This window comes from Sceloporus occidentalis, unplaced genomic scaffold (assembly GCF_023333645.1).
Source record: "Sceloporus occidentalis isolate IW3139 unplaced genomic scaffold, rSceOcc1.0.p SCAF_78, whole genome shotgun sequence".
Taxonomy (NCBI): Eukaryota; Metazoa; Chordata; class Lepidosauria; order Squamata; family Phrynosomatidae; genus Sceloporus; species Sceloporus occidentalis.
This window is the reverse complement of record NW_028317058.1, coordinates 1,458,478-1,478,155: the sequence shown is the minus strand read 5'-3', so window position 1 is coordinate 1,478,155 and position 19,678 is coordinate 1,458,478. Positions and strand designations below refer to the sequence as shown.

Sequence of the window (19,678 nt, the reverse complement as noted above, 5' to 3'; positions counted from 1 at the left end):
TTTAAGGTCCAATACCGGCCGGGTAAGCAGAATGGGAACGCTGATGGCTTATCCCGACAATCAGACCTGGGTGTGTGAACTGTGTCATCTCGGACAGCCTCCAACCGACCCGGGTGGATCTCGTTGGGTCTGCCGGACCGTTGGTCAAGGGGGAGAAATGTCACAGGGTCAGGCTAACAGGCTATTATTTTCATGTTAAGTTAGCCGGGTCATGGAGCGTTCTTGTGTTCAGTTTGTGATACCATGACCCGGTTTATTGTGTAACCGGCCCAGAGACTGATGTGGATTCAGCCCCAGCCTTCAAAGAGACGATCCGATAATCTGGCTGGGGCTCTTAATCAGCCAGCACAGCCCTGTCTGCCCAGACGGCACCCGCACTACAGGGGGGATAACACAGGTGGGGGAACCCATTGTATTCTGTAATCCCCTCACCTGATACATCCCCTGTATACTGATGGGATTTGTGATGGGATGTGGCTGATGGGATTGGGGGCTGGGTTTTGTGTTCATTGAGTTAAGGATCTATATAAGTTTGGTTTGTTGTGCAATAAAGAGTTCTTCTTCTGGTTTTACTCAGAATGGTGGTCTGACTGACCTGTGGATAGCTGAGTGCTATCCGTATGAGGGACTGACTGGTGATTCCTCAGCCCTCAAACAGGGGTACCCAGCCTTGGGTACGGTGACCCTGTAACAGTCATCTCATCTTATTGTATAGGTTTGTTTCAGTGGAGGTCAGAAAAAAAGGGTCAGTGAGATTGGAAGGTGCATGCAGGCCTGGATCACCCAAGGAACACATGGAGCAATTGGGTTTATATGCCCAGTCAGACTCTGTAGGAGCTTGTACCCTGCTTAGCGGCATGCTAAGACTGGTGCAGTGGCTGAACTGAACCCAGGCGCTCACTTACCAAGGGCACACTCCAGACAACACACCAGCCCAAAAAGTCAAGATGAGGATGTTTCTAAGGCCGTGGCAGGTCCCAAGCATCTGCATCAGAAGCACTTCATGTGATGTCACATCCAGTGCTTCTGATACAGCTGCGCAGGATCTTCTGTGGCTTCTAGATTGAATTGGCTTGCTTGAAAGATGTCTCCAAAAAATGACATGTGGGCAAAATGACCAGATGTCAAAATTCCAAGTTGAAAAACTGAATCACAAGGTTCAACAAATGCTGGAATTAGTGCATGGAAAGAGTTCAAATACTAGCATTTAAAATAACCTGGGGTGTCTAGTTTTCAAACAAATATGGTTTGATGGAGAAAACTGAACTGGGGCAGAATGGCCCAGTTTGAAAAGGTTTTAAAATAGGGCATGTAGCTATCTAAAACCCCTAAAACACTGGTTATGTTTAAACTCGGGACAAATAGTAGAATCCATTTAGCAGGGTTTTCCCTTAAGGGTTAAATAGTGTAATTAAAATTATATAGCAATTATTTATAGCTTTGCAGGCCTAATTCAAAGATGAGGTGATTGGTGGTTGCTGCTGGGCTGATTTCCTGGTTAGTGCAAAATCACTAGCTACTCCAAACATTTATTGATTTTATATTTTGTTTATTGCCGACTTGGGGGAAAAACCCTCCCTTACTAGTCAGGGAGAATTTTCTTTTCTCAATTCTCTGTTTATTAAGCATTCTTATAAACCCCCCCCCCAAAAAAACAGTACAATGTTTGACAATATAATGCAGGATATACAATAGGTATAGAAAAAGTAAAAGTATACATGCTGCATGACTGACAACATAGTGAGGAAATCACAATGTATGTTATTGAAGCCATCACAAGGGGGCATTTGTAGTTTCCAAGACATACAAAAGGTAATGTGATAAACAAAATGCAACATTCAAGTACAACGTATATTGAGTTACAGAGATTTGAGAAAAACAAGTACCTCTTTACATAATAAGAAGATGACATCGAATTGAAAAGGGAGTGTTTGAACAGAAAAGACAAACTAACATTAAAACAAACTGCTCCGGGTCGTTGACAAAACCAAAAACAGATAATTCCTAATAAAGAAGTGATAAACAGAGAGGCAATTTTAGTTGTATGATGTAATAACCCCAAGGTCAGCAGAGGCGATAAAGGAGGCCCATGGCAACCACTTCAGGCCATTCTTATAAGGAGGTCCCTTAGAAGAAGTGACTAATTCCTTCATCTGAGAAATCATATTGACTTTAGAGAGCCATGCCTCAACAGGTGGTGCAATGGGAGCTTTCCCGAATTTTGGTATTACAGCTTTTGCAGCGTTGATCAAACGAATAGTCTGGGTTCTCTTATATCTAGCAAAAGAAAGGAGTCAGAGATGGAGAAGTAATGATTCCGGAGAGTGTGTGAAATCAGGACCATCAACTTCTAAGATAACCCTTGTTACCGTAGACCAAAATGGTTGGATCTTAGAGCAAGACCAGCAGAGATGAATGGAGGAACCATCTACCAGACCACACCTCCAGCATAACTGGGTAGGCAGGGTGAACATTTAACCAGTCCATGGAGTACAGTATGAACCACACTGACATATACACTATTCATGCTCATTACTGTGTTCCTATTGCTTACCTTTGTTTTTCTGGGAAGGGTTGCCCATATCTGTTGATCCAGGTGTGGCCTGTGCTTCTGCTAAACTTGTCTTCCTTCTGCAATGCGCAGCTTCATTTTGCCACTCAAAAGTTATGTAGCGTGGTAAAAGGGCATTGTTACACAGGGTCTGACTGATACCACAAAGAGGTCCCTTAACCCATTCCCTCTAAGCCCTAGGTTTAATTATATTTTACATAACTTATGCCTTCTATAAAAAAAAGCACCCCTCAAACTGTACCCACATTCCCCATCTCCCTTTTCCTTCGCTGACTAGTTTAAAAAAAAAAAACAAACAAAAAAAAAAACCCTGTCCCAATCTTTCACCTCATCTGCCTCATCTCTTGCTCTGTCTCTTCCCCTTGTTCTGCATATCTTTATATACCTTCTAACTTCTACGATGGCTGGCACATTGCCGACAGCAGCATGGTGCATTACAAATGTCTGTGTGTGTATTGCGCCCCATGCCAGTGCCAGGTAACATGACTTATGCTGGGTATTTGAGGAAGCCTTTTAAGCCAGAAGTATTATAAATATGTATGTATGTATGTATATGTTATATATGGTGCTGAGTAAGAGATGGGTGTTGTCCTCTACAACATACGTACAAAGGGTCTATAGCTAGTTAACAGACCTTGACCATTGTCTTCTTAGACCAACCCTTCTGCATGCTTTTTTTTTTTTTTTTCTTTCTTGGCCACCTAGGAAGGAGATCAGCTACCTCCTCCACTTGGCCTGCTCTTCCGCTTAGGGGTGGTTTTTTTTCATGTGAATACAAATATCACATCAACTTAAAGGAGCATAATCTTATAAGTGTTTCTTACTGTTTTATAGGGAGATACTTGCTACCAGCTGTTACTGCTCAACAGACATGGCAAGCATCCTCGGAGAAATCCAATCTTGTGCGAATGCGGAGCCAGACACTTGGTCAGTCTGCTCCTTCACTTACTGCCAGCTTGGTAAGTTTTTATACACTTAATATAAGTGTTGTAATGATTGCAGTTTATCTTCTACAGTCAAAGTTCTGGATGTTGTTTTGGATGCTGTTAAATTTAATCTGTTAATATATCTGTAGACATACTGGTACATCCACAAAAAAAAAAGATGCCAGGATGTCCTTGGAGTGCATACTAGTACATCCAGGATTTTTTATGCAGCAGAAAGATTTTTCCGCTACTGCACTGAAGATGCATTTCCTCCTGTCAGCACAAGACAAGTGATGCTGGCTGCCTGCTGACGGATCCAGTTCAGCCGTACTCTTGGTTAGCTCTGGTACATCGTTGTGTAAATGATGATGTGATTGGTCATTCCTTCCAGTAGTTGTCAATCCTGACACCGACTGGAAGGTCTCAGGAGGGAAAAAAAGAGACCTTGTGCGGTCTGTTCAGACCCTGTTTGCATTTCTGACTGCTCCCCCTGTTGGCTGATCAAACAGGTTGCGATTAGCAATCCTGGTCTATGAAGTGTGATCAGTGCTGGGGAGACAGGGAGAAACAAGGTTTCTTCCTCTTTCACCATGACGTTACCGGCATCCAGAAGATAAGAAAGAGAACCCCCCCATCACACAGAGCAGAATGAGGGTTAAAACAAAACTGTGACTATTCCACTGTAGCTACTGAGCTGGTAAACAAACAAATCTTGGCACAGCAACAGAAAACTGAAGCCATCTGCTTATCCTTGCTTTTTTTTGTATTGTTTTTGAAAATATTTGGACCCTGCAGGGGGGAATGTTCCGTCAGGACTAATTTCCGTCCATAAAGTGCCTTTTGTTTCAGATGAAGGGATATTACATTATGGTCATAAATATCTTCAGACAAAGACCTCTGAGGTATAAAGGTAAAAATGTGGTCCTGAATGTAGCAATTCTAAATCTGACACTGTATCGATCTTAAAGGATCTTGGCAGAACCCACACACATCATTCATAATACTTACATTACATTTAGTTAGCACCAGCCGGTAATAAAGGTGAAGATGGGTTATAACTTGTATCATAAACCTGTGTCAGTTTTGTTTAAAATAAACATTTTCACTATTCAACGTTCTGATAAAAAATACATAGACCAGTGCAAGCCTACTAATATAACCCTGACCTTGCTCTTCAGTATAGGCCTGTCGGGCCAAGTTACAATGTGGAAACTCTTCAGCAATCCGTAGGAATGGAAGCACCAATAGTATAGTGTCATGTCCTTTTTATCTCCCCAAAAGAGAAGCAGAAGTAAACTATACATCGCCACCCATTGATCGTAATTAAGCAGTTACCGGTACTTTTGCATCTAGTCTGATCTGCATTTACAGTATGTGTATGTGGAATGTTATATTAAGTGCACACCTTTTTGACAGGTGAGCGTTATAAAGTCCTAAGTATTAATAGGATAGTAAATATGGCCCCTGTGTCGTATAACTATTGCAATATGGTTTTTTTTTTTTTTCCCCCCTCTTTGCAACCTATCCAATCTTGGCTAATCACCCTAATTTGATTTTAAATTACATGTTTTATTGATTGTCCTTTGCATGCTCCCCCCCTGTTGATCCAATGAAGACATAGTAACTCTTGCTCTCTTATCATGTTGACTTCAGTTGGTCAAGGCTCATGAGCTGCGAGCGTTAAATATTGATGACAAAAAGTTGAAGGCAAGATGCCCCTATTAAATCTCTCCAGCCTTAGAACTCTTCAAATTCATCTGCAAGGTTGTAACATGGAACATTGTGAGTTCAGTGGTAGCAGATGACATGAGTTGCTCTGAGCTTACATTTTAGGGGCTGTTGTAGGTATTTTTTAAGAATGTTTTTGGAAGGATGATTCTTGCTGTGCAAGATGAATGGCAAATCTTGGCACCAGGTTTTACTAAATGTACAGTTACATAATTCATTCCACGTGACATTTTATTCTCTGACGTTGGTTAAATGATTACATAATTATGCGTTTGTAATGAAACCAGCTGGCCTGTTGGCCGTCATTTTATTGTATTACCTAGTATGTCTTAATGTAATTTCACTGCGTGATGCGTATTTTACTTTTTATCTTCGTCATCTAGGACAGGCCAGGTTTTATGATATTCTTTATTGCCTACCAGCTCTTGAATTAGCGTGGTCGCAAACATTTCCCGCTTGCTGCTTTAATAACTCTATCGTATATTGCAATTATCCCTCTCCTGCGTCGCCTTCCATCACAGAAAAGCCTTTTATCTGTGGAAAATTAGTTTACAGTTCTTGAGTTGAAGCAATACACCTCATTATGTTGCCTTCCTTGCAAGATGTGCAGATTATTCAGTGTTTGAATCATTGTGCCATTCATCGGAAGCTTCAAATGTTAAGGAGAAACCTTTTAAACAATGCATAACATTTTTTTTTTTTCTCGGTTAGGGCTTGCACGGTGAATATGTGTCACAGCAGGGGATGAGAGGCATAATGTGCTTTGCATATGACAATTTTGCTGGGTGAAATATTGTAATAAAGGTAAAGGTGACCTTTCTTGGGAAGATTGTTTAACCCCGTCATTCTCTTGGGAGGCTTGCAACTTGTCCTGATCAAACCAGAGGGGCAGAAGAAGATGAATATGTATGTTTTTTCAGAATCTGCGACTTTAAAGGAAAGTGTACATCGGCCGTGCCAGTGATACACTTTCCGGTGTCAGCACTTTTCATTTCTCAGATGAAACTCTGGAAGTGGAATACATTTTCTTTTTCATTAGAGTGATCCTAGACCTAAAGAATGTTACTGTCAAATCTTTAGCATGCTTTTTCCCTTGTTCCAAGTCTCCAATTTGTGGAATATTATACACAGGTACACAATTGCGTGACGTTTACATCAATTTTCCTACCATTCCTTGGCTATATTATCTGTATTATAGTTGACATTTTGCCATGTAAAAGCTTGTGAATGTCACCTTATTTCTAATTTCCAACAATGAAGCCGGTATAATTAAGTTTTGTGTTCAGCAGTAATTGGAATGAAAAATGAAATGGAACATTGCATTTGAACCAAATTAAAAGTGTACATTTCTTCCCTGTAGTTTGTAGTCGATACATAAGCATTATTTAATCACGAAAAGAACCAGTTCCATGTATAGCCTATTTTTGTGAATTTGAACTATTTTTATATAAATATTTTTCTTTCAGTAACATTTAACCAGTTTATTTGAAACGTCTCTAATTTTCAAATTTTCTCCTTTTAGTGTTACTGTCAGAGATTATCTGCTGTGAGTAGTGAATGGGAAAATTAAAGGAAGCAAAATAATTTAAATAAAGATGATGCTGAAAGAGCAGTGGCGTCTCCAGGTTTCATATTTAGGGGGGGCACATGGGGGGCCAGGGACCAAAGTAGGGGGGCCAATTATAAAACGGTACATATACACTATATATTATATATATATATTATATATATACATATATACACACACACACACGTTAGACGTGCATTTTTAACTACATAATATGCACTTATCTCTTTGAAGTAAAGACTGTGATTAAAATATGATTTCAAAATAACAGCTAAAGTGACAGTTATTTTTCATTCTTTAATATTAGCCCCTGCTGACAATATATATAAATATTGCTGCAGATATATAGAAATATTACACCCTGCTTCCGATATATATTAATATTAACCCCTGCAGCCAATATATATTAATATTAGACTCTGCTGCCAATATATTTGCCACACTGACTGCAGATCAGGGGAAGACAGTGAGAGTCAGTGCAGTGTTCCCTCCTTCTGACTGCACCGTGACATTGAGAGGTCCTCTCCCCTGTAATCATCCCCAGAGTCCCTTTGTCCCCTCATTCACTAAACCATAGCGCTCTTTTACTTACACCCTGTAGTTCAGGTATAGATCAAATAAACAACACATGGAAACAGCACATGCAACTGAATGAGATTAAAAAAAAACTTGTATTTGCAGGTATACATAAATAATGTATGGAAACATAGCATTGCAGGTATAAACCAACAGAACACACAAACCCAGCATTGCAGGTATATATCAACTGGAAATCACATGTACACTCAGCACCGAAGGTTTAGATCAAATAATCAACACATGGAAACAGCACTCCAGGTATTGATCAACTCAATAAGACATGCAAATCCTATATTTGCAGGTAAACATTAATAATGTATGGAAATATAGCCAATACAGATGAACAGAATGACACAAAACCCAGCTTTGCAGATATAACTCAATTGGAAATTACATATAAACTCTGCATTAAAGGTATAGATAAAACCCCCTAAATTACAGGCATAGATCACTGGTCACAAAGTGACCCCAAAGCCAACCCTGGTGTCCACGCTGCCCACATAGAACCTGACCAGCACCTAAGTTACACATTATGTCAACTTTGTCCCCAAACAGCTGAACTTACGCCGTTTTTGTCCCATAAAGACCTCTCCCTCCCAATCTATCTTATCTACCCCCTCTCCCTCCCAATCTATCCTATCTACCCCTCTCCCTCCCAATCTATCCTATCTACCCCCTCTCCCTCCCTATCTACCACATCTGCCTCTCTATCTACCACATCTCCCTCCCAATCTATCCTATGTACCCCCCTCTCCCTCCCAATCTATCCTATGTACCCCCCCTCTCCCTCCCAATCAATCCTAACTATCCCCTCTCCCTCCCAATGTATCCCATCCACCCCCATCTCCCTCCCAATCTACCCCCTCTCCCTCCCAATCTATCCTATCTACCCCCTCTCCCTCCCAATCTATCCTTATCTACCCCTTCTCACTTCCTATCTACCTCTTCTGACTCTCTAACCCCCTCCTAACTTTCTAACCCCCCCCTTTGAAGTTCACTTACCTTGGGCTTGTCCAGCGGTGAGATCGCGAGGTCTCTGTATCCCTGGTTCTGCCGGCTTCACTGCTGGGCGCCGGATATGACGACATATACCGGCGCTCGGCTTGAAATGCCGGCACTGCGAACCAGGAAGAGGCCTCGCGGTCGCGGAGAAGAGTGAGAGGCGCCGAACGGTTGCTGAGAACTTATTCCTCAGCAACCGCTCGGCGCCTCTCACTCTCTCCTCCGGGTCTATTAAAAAAAAAAAAAAAAAGACGGCGTTTCAATTGGGGGGGCACACCGGGGGGCACAGCATGATGTAGGGGGGGCCATGGCCCCCTCTGGCCCCCCCCTGCCGACGCCACTGTGAAAGAGTAAAAACACTTAGTGGCATTGAAAAAATGAAAAGATGTCGCTTAATATGTGTAAAATCTTACCTATACCTGTACCCCCCTACTAATCCTGGAATAGACACAAACGTCTCTAGTGGACTTTGTGCGCACCCACAAACCTCTCCGCAACATCACAGAATGATGTGCAGGTACACAGTATGTGAACAGAAGGCAGCCTGGGTGACCGCGCGCATGCACCAACCAGGCAGCCATATTGGAATGGTCCAGGCACTGGCACCATGCAGGTAATCATATTTACATCTAACACAATGTATGTATGTCGTACTTAACCGGCAGTGGACCCTGTCATGTGCACACTTTTGCATGACAAGGCCCTCTTTAGATCCCCTTTTTGTATGATGTGTGCATATGTAGGTTATTGTTACTCCCTGACACTAGTGGCATTGGTTCTTGTGGGATTTTGGCAAACAGAATACTCTGTAATTTCCTCTACCTCATCTGTATTCAGGGAATTTATCCAACCCTTTCAGCAGTGAAATCAAAGCTCATCTGCTTTGCTTTTGTCCTGTGCTTGAAAGCACCATGATGCGCTACTTTTGAACAGTTCGAAACATTGGAAGACTGTGCTGATCCAGAAGCGCACCTTGTGCCTCAAATGTGGTACTTTGAGTTCTTGGCATCCATGTTACTGTTCACAAGTATCTTTGCCTCTATTCTCCTTTTTCATGCGAGTGCTGTTTGTACAGCCCGACATCTTGCTTTCAGATATCATTAGGAGGAATGGATGTCTTGATGCACCAGAACACCCCCTTCCCAATTTTTTTTTTTTTTTTGCTCTGAAATTTCCTCTTTTTCCATGTCTGCTCCTCATAGTTTGTAGAAACTTTGTATTGGACACATTCTACTTTCTTTTCCTTGACTCCACATGCAACTATCCCCAAATAACCTTTTTTTTTTTTTTTTTTTTTCTTTCTTTCCCTCTGTCCTATTTTCATCGCTCCCTCTTCATTCTCATTCTTTGTTTCAAGTCTAACTTTGTCAACTTACCTTTAACCATCTACATGCTTGAACATTTTATAAGTATTTGATGAATCTGAAAATCAGCTTAAAGCATGAATTATATATGCTAATGAATATAACTTTTACATTTAACTGAGATAGGGGGGAAAACAATGACTGCTATGGGAGAGAAAGGAGATTCAGTCCACAAAAGGACTGAGATAACTGTGTTTCTCTTGTAATTTAATGTTGCATAAATATATAAGGCATACTTTGAGAGGAAATTAAAGTGTGGGTATAAAAACTTTTTTCAATATTTTTCTTCAGGAGTGGTTGATCTATGTGTGTGTTTTGCTTGCCGTAACCCCATTAGGAAATTAAGCCATACTGATGGGCCATTCTGTCTATTTTGGCTTCATGTCCTGGCAGTTGAGTAGCCGTGGTCTTTCACTGGGAAGATCTATGGTACCCTTTTCTTATAAATGCATATATATAGCCCATTTATTTTTTGCTTCCAGGCTGCACTGTTTTTGATTTTGTAATATTATCGTAGCCAGATGTGACAGAATGGGGTTTGGTGAAGCACTGTTTCACATTAAAAAAAAAAAAAAAAAGTTTGTCAGGATTACTTCAAAGTGCTGGAGATGCCTGGAGGAGCTGCTTGGCAAGGTTTATAGTAAAAATAATTAAAAAAATAAATAAATAAAAATGTTTGCACTTTTAATGTGCAGAACCTTGGACAGATTTTCAGCATGGCCACACTTGGTTGGCATCCTGGATCCCTTTACAGGCAAACTGAAAGGGGTTGCTTTTGTAGAATGCCTGTATATTCCCTGCAGCTCCGGTCCAACAGTGTACTTTTCAGCAGGCATCCCACCTTTTGGGCTTGGAAAAGGCATTGAACCAAAGCTTGTGCAATCCCTGTATAATGGCTGACATCAGGTGACCAACTATTGTTTTCAGAAAACAACTCTGAATTCTCCCCTTCTTAAAATATGTTTACATGACTACCCCTATAACACCATTTAGGGTTATCACGTATTTGGAGATGATAGGTTTCCATCGCTTAATAAACAGGACCCAAACCTATTGAGAACAGTTGTAAAAGTAAACAATAAAACGCTTATGAACCACAGGCATGGTGGCCCTTTAAACCCTTCTCCAATACTTGTACATGCAGCTTTTTCTATCTTGGCATTGCACTGTAAATCCAATGTCTATAACGAACCCTCAGCTGATAAGTCTAATATATGCGGCAAATAAAGGAATATTAGTTCCATATGTAGATTCTGCGTTCTGCAGAATAATTAGCTTGGCACTTTAGCATTTTATTCTAAATACAGTTAATATTTCTTAAGTAATTCTTTTTGATCGAAGAAGTCTGCACATTTATGAGACGGGAGCTATCATGTTGTGCCTTTGCATGCATGGAAAATAGCAATACAGGAGTGTGCCATTTAGCTAGAATTCACTTTAATTGGGAATTAGTGACAAAAAATATCCATAAAGTGAAATACTTTGCTAATAAAGCACAGGTTGCTATTATTGCAGAAATGGTTTCCAAATGTTACTAAGGAAATATTAATATTGAAGTGTGGTTTATAGCTGTGTTATGTTTTGGTCACTGGAGTTTAACAATGCACAAAATATCTGAGTACTTAAATAACACAGAAATGGCTGTTAAACTAGTTGCAGTTAAACTGGTTGGCAAATTTGAAAACCAACCCACATTATGTCAACGCACACATTCTCATTTGGTGCTCCATGGGAAAGACAGTAGGGTAGTCTGGATTAGGATGGCAAATCTGGGGTGGGGAGGTGCATCTCTGCTCTTAACCGTTCGCCCTTATAACCAAAACAAGGGGATTTGGTTGGCGCGGGAATCCTTATCTGTCTTTTCTCTATAAGTGGCTTTTAATTGTCTAATAAACTCTGGAAACATTTCTATGGGCATTTCTGTTTTCCCAACATCAGACTGAGACCTCTGGGATCCTTGTGAAGATTTCATTAGTAATTTTACTACAGGCTAAAACGTTTCTATGTTTGAGTGAATTATTTCCTTTATAAAATTTCATTATATGTATCGCACCACTGTCTGTCTTCATTATATCTCCTGAAGGTGTTTGTCAATACAGACGTCTAAAAATAATTCTGCTCTGAATTCAGAAATCCAGGTTTTCCAATCCACTCTGGGAATTCTAGGCAATTCTTGACACAAGGTACGTCACTTACCATTTATCATCAAACCATCCCCAAACTAGGGATATTGAATAAATGTTTTTATAAACTCATCTATAAGGCAAGTCATGATGTGGTATAAAAAAATACTCTGATCATATATGACTGGTAAGCCAGCCCAAATTCAAAAAGAGCTTTGTTAACCCTTTAAGGATTGCAGACTATGCTGCTGTGCTGGCGTCGGAATTCCTAACAATATTACCAAAACTATGTGGTCACATCTATATGAACCACTCGGCTTCCTCCACATCAAAGCGTGTCTTTGCGTACCTTGCTTTGTGCACAGGGGTACAGTGTAGTTGTGTGCTGTAGGATCATTATTACCTTTCACTGGAGCTAAGCGGTATAGACCAAACTCTGAAAAACAGTGCCAGCCATTATCCCTCATTCACCAAACTTTACAGGAGGCCCTATGCATTCCAGTAGATAATGTCATCCTGGCATCCACCAAACCCAAATTCCTCCATCAGCCATCCAAAGAAAACGTTTTCACTGCTCCAGAGTCCAGTGGTGATGGCTTTACACCACTCCAGTCGATGCTTGGCGTTATGCATAGTCATCTTCTGCTTGTGTGCAGCTCAGCCATGGATGCTGCTGCTGACACACCGTTCTTGTACTGATGTTGCTTTCATAGTAAGTTAGGAAAACAAATCCTCCTGTAGCATCACTCACTACAGAGTTCCATTTTTCCCCCCTCTGTGAGTGTGCATGGTGTTTTGCTTTTTACCTAGACATTTCCTCTTGACAATAAAAGCACTTATAGTGGACCGGGGGCTGGATTTCATGAACTGACTTGTAGCAAAAGAGCCATCTTAGAACAGTGAGACATTTAAAGTCACAGATCTTCAGTACGACCCATTCTACTGCCAATATCTCTCTATCGGGATGGCTCCCATGTGATTGATTTTATACACCTGTTAGCAATTGGTGTAGCTTCAACACCTAAACTCAATAATTAGGAGGGTTGTCCATACACATTTGGTCATATAGTGTGGGGACTAGGGATCTTTAGCACTGGGCCTGAATCTCCCTCACACTTATTCTCTAGACTATGCTGTACTAATAGCCATCTTACCCATTCTTCTCCTCTTACTAGATCAAAAAACTAATATTGCGAGGTGGAGCAGCTGTAGCATGGGAGCGCCGAATATACTGATATAATGTACGAGACCTGTCTTTGTTACACTACCTATTAGGGCATTACCCTATGTCAGGAGGTTTTTACAAAACTCAATTAGGTTTAAGCCTCACTATGGAGAATTTTGGTTTTAAAAGTTGCCATTTATTGAATGGATGCTGACTGTCTAGAGTAATAGATGCTCTTTTTGCTACTGTTGAAAGGGGTCACCAACTATGGTCCACCATGAGGTATAAAAAACCAAAAGATTACACGATTCACATCTTTTTATTAAAATACATTGTCATTTTAGTTTTAATGCTTGGTGCTTAATTTTGTTTTTATAATATTGAATAAATAATGAATGGTTTGTAAATTAATTTTAAAGAAGACCTCGAATACCAAAAAATTCCCCAAAAATTGTTTTCAAGGTTGTATCTTCCCCTTATAGTTGGAATGCCTAAAATTGTTATTCTCATATATTTAAAAAAAAATTCACTTCAGAAATGTAGATCATAATCGTACACATAGTCACTCAAATTTAAAACATTGTTTCCTTTCCACAGTATTCCTTTTCCTGTCTTCTAAATTTTTTCCCTTATGATTTCTTTCCTAAAAGAAAATAGCCTTAGAACAGCACGTTTCGTATCCTGCAACCTTTGCTCCCTCTGTCTCCTTTAAGACATGCATAGACCAGACAGCTGAGCGATCTGTCTCTCTGGAGAATAACCTCATCCACGATTCCATACCGAATAGAAAATAAAAAATGCAAACAAAAATGTATTTGCCAGCGATTTATTTATTTTTTTAACTTAAATATTTGAGTAGGAGATAATTACGTGGAAGATAAGAATGTTGTGTGCGTTTCAAGCCTCCCAATATATACAACTGTAACTTGTAGTTCTACAGTTACCATATTAATGGGAAAGAGTCATGTTTGAGGCTTCTGTCAGATAAAACAGCATGTCTAATGTTAGTAATTATTACACATGAACCTGTTTAGCATAGATGGGCATAATTCAGAAGAATCTCATTTTTACAGTTCATTTTCCGTTTGTTCCATGCCATAAAGTAGGAAATGTTTGTTATGTTAGAATGCTAAATATTGAAATTGTTTGCAGACCATGACCTCAGAAATTCTTGAAATAACTGGAGGAGAGATTGTGCTGTAATGTAGAGTATTCTACAATTTTCATGGATATGTACGATAACGGGCTATTTCTTTCTTATCTTCATGCCATTTGAATTTAAAATTTTGTAGTGTCTGGTAAACAGGCTATTCTGAAGAAAGTCACATGATGGTTCAAGCCACTTTAATAAGTGGCACAAATGAACACTTGATGTATGTGTAAGTGTTTCTGAATTATGGGAATTATCTATGAGCGCGTGACCACCCTCTCAGAGTACTAGACTAAAACATCTTTATATGTCCTGGCCAAAAGTTACCAGCATCTACTCGGTCAATGCTACCTTCTCTACTAGGGCCATTTTAATAAGTCATCCAATACCAACCTAATGATGCTTATTACTAGCATGCATGTGAACAGACGTTCATTTTATCCTGTTCTGCGGAATACTTGTAATGCACATTTATAAGAAAAAAAAATCTGCTTACCAAGAGACTAGAACAAAGACTCTTTCCAATGTTCCACTTTATTTGCTCTTATAATGATACAAATGTCAGCTCCTGTTTTACTATATATTTGGAGCTATACACTTTTTATCAGTTTGCTCTGGAAATTGAAAATGAAAAGCACCACAGACAAATACATTATTTAGCTTAGCGCTGTTAGGTCTCTGTTTCTGATGCGCATTAGATGATGAAAGGGCGTCTTGGGTGTTATGAATTCGGGATAAGGAATTCTTTTTAAAATGTGCTGAGTCAAATAATATCTTCTGAAAACATTTTTTCATAAAATGTGCAGAGGTCCTGATTAAATATTGATAGTCTGTAAACAATCCAAAAATAATCCTAGTTCTAGTCGACTCATTTTCTTTTTAGTGTGGTAATGTGTTTTTTTGGACTTTTTTTTAGAAAGGCAATGCAAAGGTGCCCCCAACAACAAAAGTTAAGATGTTATTGAATATCTGATCCATAGATATATATTTTTTTTAATCTTTCTTCCCTGTAATAGGCATATTTTTTTCTTCTTTTTCTATGTCTGTATAGTGAATTTGTGCGTAGCTTTCGTGTCTGCTGTGCGTTTAGTTGGCACCCTGTACTTTCCCTGGTTTCTTCAAGGTTTCTAACCTAAACTCTGAGCGTTTTATTGTTACAGGGTAGTTTATTTAACATCAGAATCATGTCTGCGATATCAGAGCATCAACAGAACATAAGCCCTAAGTTATATACTGGCTCGGTACAGGGAGAAAGCATTGTGGTCATTTGGAGTTTTTTTACTGGCGCAAGCCTGCCCACGCTGTGGAAAACTATACCCCTGGGCTTGTATACTCCGAGGACTACTGAAGGGGAACCCTTACATGCTGTGTCGGGAGCAATTATAAACTACGCTTACCTGAGGGGGTGATGACCAAACCACTGTTGGTATATGAGATGTACTGGAGGGATATATGGTTTTTGGAGGCACTACTGTGTGTGCTATGTCCCTGCTGATCCCAGCAATGCATCTTAAATCCCAACGCATTGGCACTAAGTATCTTCAAGAGCTGATGGTTTTTATTGTGGAGCAGCAGCCAGATTATATTGAAGAATGTAATGTTTTTTTATATTTACACAGCTCCTGACAGACATCTAGTTGGACGTTGTGGGTATAAACTATTATTCAGTATGTGAACAGTCCCTACAAAATGAACTAAAGTACACAGACTTTTTCAAGGCCTTTTAATGCTCTTGTTCTCTAGTCTAGAAAGAGTGTGCAAAAACCCTATTTTTTTTGGTAAAATTTATGTATGTGTATCCAAACTGGTGAATGACTCTTCTGGGACCCTTAGATGAACCCAGCTTTACATGCGTCTATATCATTTTAATAAACACATTTTCCAAAAATGTACACTGCTCAAAATAATAAAGGGAACACTTAAACAACACAATGTAACTTGGAAGTTAATCACACTTCTGTGAAATCACACTGTCCACTCAGGAAGCAACACTGATGGACAATCAATTTCACATGCTGTTGTGCAAATGGAACAGACAACAGGTGGAAATTATAGGCAATTAGCAAGACACCCACTTGGTTCTGCAGGTGGTGACCACAGACCACTTCTCAGTTCCTATGCCTCCTGGCTGATGTTTTGGTCATTTTGAATGCTGGCGGTGCTTTCACTCTAGTGGTAGCATGAGACGGAGTCTACAACCCACACAAGTGGCTCAGGTAGTGCAGCTCATCCAGGATGGCACATCAATGCGAGCTGTGGCAAGAAGGTTTGCTGTGTCTGTCAGCGTAGTGTCCAGAGCATGGAGGCGCTACCAGGAGACAGGCCAGTACATCAGGAGACGTGGAGGAGGCCGTAGGAGTGCAATAACCCAGCAGCAGGATTGCTACCTCCGCCTTTGTGCAAGGAGGAGCAGGAGGAGCACTGCCAGAGCCCTGCAAAATGACCTCCAGCAGGCCACAAATGTGCATGTGTCCACTCAAACGGTCAGACACAGACTCCATGAGGGTGGTATGAGGGCCCGACGTCCACAGGTGGGGATTGTGCTTACAGCCCAACATCGTGCAGGACGTTTGGCATTTGCCAGAGAACACCAGGATTGGCATATTCGCCACTGGGGCCCTGTGCTCTTCACAGATGAAAGCAGGTTCACACTGAGCACATGTGACAGACGTGACAGAGTCTGGAGACGCCGTGGAGAACGTTCTGCTGCCTGCAACATCCTCCAGCATGACCGGTTTGGCGGTGGGTCAGTAATGGTGTGGGGTGGCATTTCTTTGGGGGGCCGCACAGCCCTCCATGTTCTTGCCAGAGGTAGCCTGACTGCCATTAGGTACCGAGATGAGATTCTCGGACCCCTTGTGAGACCATATGCTGGTGCGGTTGGCCCTGGGTTCCTCCTAATGCAAGACAATGCTAGACCTCATGTGGCTGGGGTGTGTCAGCAGTTCCTGCAAGAGGAAGGCATTGATGCTATGGACTGGCCCGCCCGTTCCCCAGACCTGAATCTGATTAAGCACATCTGGGACATCATGTTTTGCTCCATCCACCAACGCCACGTTGCACCACAGACTGTCCATGCTTTAGTCTGGGAGGACATCCCTCAGGAGACCATCCGCAACCTCATCAGGAGCATGCCCAGGCGTTGTTGGCAGGTCATATGGGCACGTGGAGGCCACACACACACTACTGAGCCTCATTGTTACTTGTTTTAAGGACATTACATCAAAGTTGGATCAGCCTGTAGTGTGGTTTTCCATTTTGATTTTGAGTGCGACTCCATATCCAGACCTCCATGGGTTGATTAATTTGATTTCCATTGAGAATTTTTGTGTGATTTTGTTGTCGGCACATTCAACTATGTAAAGACGAAAGTATGTCATACGATTAGTTCATTCATTCAGATCTAGGATGTGTAATCTTAGTGTTCCCTTTATTATTTTGAGCAGTGTATTTAAATAGACGGTCTAGTATCCCCGACCCCCTAGTATAGAATAAGGCATTCTAAACCCTTTTTACTGAGTGTTTGGTTTCCTAGACCACAATTCTACCTGTAATTTTATGTGTACCCACACAAATTATATATCAATTTCTAAGGACAGATAGAGCTTTCTTTTTATATCATTTTTAGATGTATAGTCCGTTTGGTGTGAATAATACATTAAAATAATGAAAATATTTGAAAAATACACATTTTGTACACAAGTTACAGGGCAGAAACGGTGCCCATTTACTAGCTTGACATTTTTAAATGTTATTTTATGAAGCCCGTGTTTAATTTGGGACTGCTTAACAGCCCACCAGCCCAAAATATCCCCACAAAAGTATTTTTTTGGAGAGAAGACAAGCCAGGGAGTATTTTGACAGTTATCATTCAACCATTTGGTCACCAACCTCTGGCATATAGTATATCACATTTTGCCAAATGCATCTCCTGCTGGGGGATTGGGAAAAGGGCTTTTTATTAAGCTCTAGTTGGATCAATGTTTGCTTGTATGCACATTGTTTCAAAATGTAATTTATATCTGAGAAACAAAGTACAATATTTTTATGATTGTATTAAAGATTTTAACCCGGAGAACAAAACATTTCCTCTGAAATGAAATATAAATGTTTTCTTAGATGTTCCAAAATACAAAAATACAAAGTTCTAAAAACCATGAGCGAGCTCCTCACTTGCAATTATGTTCCTATTTTTGGCATAAAGCACTAATTTGTATTTGCAGAAATGTTTCTCCTAGAAATATACATATTAAGTATCCTAATAAATGTAACCAATCTCCTTAAGTACTGCTTGTGTTTTGAGAATTATGTGCAATAGTTTCCTATTGTATGCAGCAGCTTTTTAAGCTATGCACTTTCCCTTTGGGATTTATTTAATACATTTTTTACGATTTTGTGTATTGATGTTTATAGTAATCATTTTGAATACTTGGACTTAGTATTTGTTTGGCTTTTGTATTATTTGAATAACAAATAGTAAAAAGACTTTAAAGAAATTTGTCCTCCTTGGGGAAATTATGGGAATTATCCCATTCAAAGAATAGCTTCTAACTTTTTTATTGCAAATCTAGCCTTTATAAGCAATACTAATCAATGGGGTTCAACCATCAGCATCGCAGAATAAAATACCCAATATCCATCTATCATTCTTTGTTGTGATGTGGGTCTCATTTGCAAAAAGATGCAATAAGATTCAGTAACCTTATTTTATAAAGTTACCAAAAGTCCACTTTATTTAGCAATCCAGGAAAAAACACACCAATATGTCAGCATCACATAACATTTTTAGATTTACATAAACCCCCTCTTGCAGTTGTGACGACTCTCTAGGTCCTCCCTTCCATGTGAGCAGGAACTTTCATATGCCCGACTCCAAAGCACCCAACAGGCAATGCTCTTAAAAACTCATTTTATAGTAACATTAAAACAAATGTTATACATAAACAGTTTACCCCTAAAATGTTCCAATCCTCAAGAGAATAGAACACACATATCCAAATATAAATGTAAAGATAACTAGCATAAGTGTGCACCGGTCCCAATATACCCAATTTAGGCTGTTTAACTGGTCCTGCACGTGGCTCCTGGGGGTGCGCTGCTTCTGGTCAGCACGTGGCTCCTGGGGGTAAGCAACAACAGGTAACTCATACTGAGTTTACAGTAAATGCATACAACTACTGGAGTTTCTCAAACAAGAATGATCCATCTCCTCACAGGGAGTTTCAGATTTTCTTATGGAAATTACAATGCAATCCCACTAAGACAATGTTTTCCTTGTCTAGTGTCTAACACTAGGGTTTGTTACCTCTAGAATGTTATGAACTAATCCTGTTCTAATCCTGTCTCTGTTGAAACGCCTTTGAAGTTAGATTTATCTGTAAGATGTTGATGATGGCAGTAAAACCTAGTAACAACTGTAAAGGCACGAACATCTACCTGCAAAGGTAATGACAACTTTCTTATCATTAGACACATCAAAGCTTTTAGTCTTCAAAATATAAT

At 40.1% G+C, this 19,678-nt stretch overlaps 1 protein-coding gene across 1 annotated transcript in view; it reads left to right on the top strand.

Moving 5' to 3' along the window:
* LOC149285503 (microtubule-associated serine/threonine-protein kinase 3-like) overlaps nt 1–19,678 on the top strand; it is a 151,729-nt gene that overhangs the window by 8,748 nt on the left and 123,303 nt on the right. Inside the window, exon 2 of the mRNA XM_089495273.1 lies at nt 3,407–3,531. Coding sequence (XP_089351399.1) covers nt 3,407–3,531 — 125 coding nt within the window. The remainder of the gene's footprint in view (nt 1–3,406; nt 3,532–19,678) is intronic.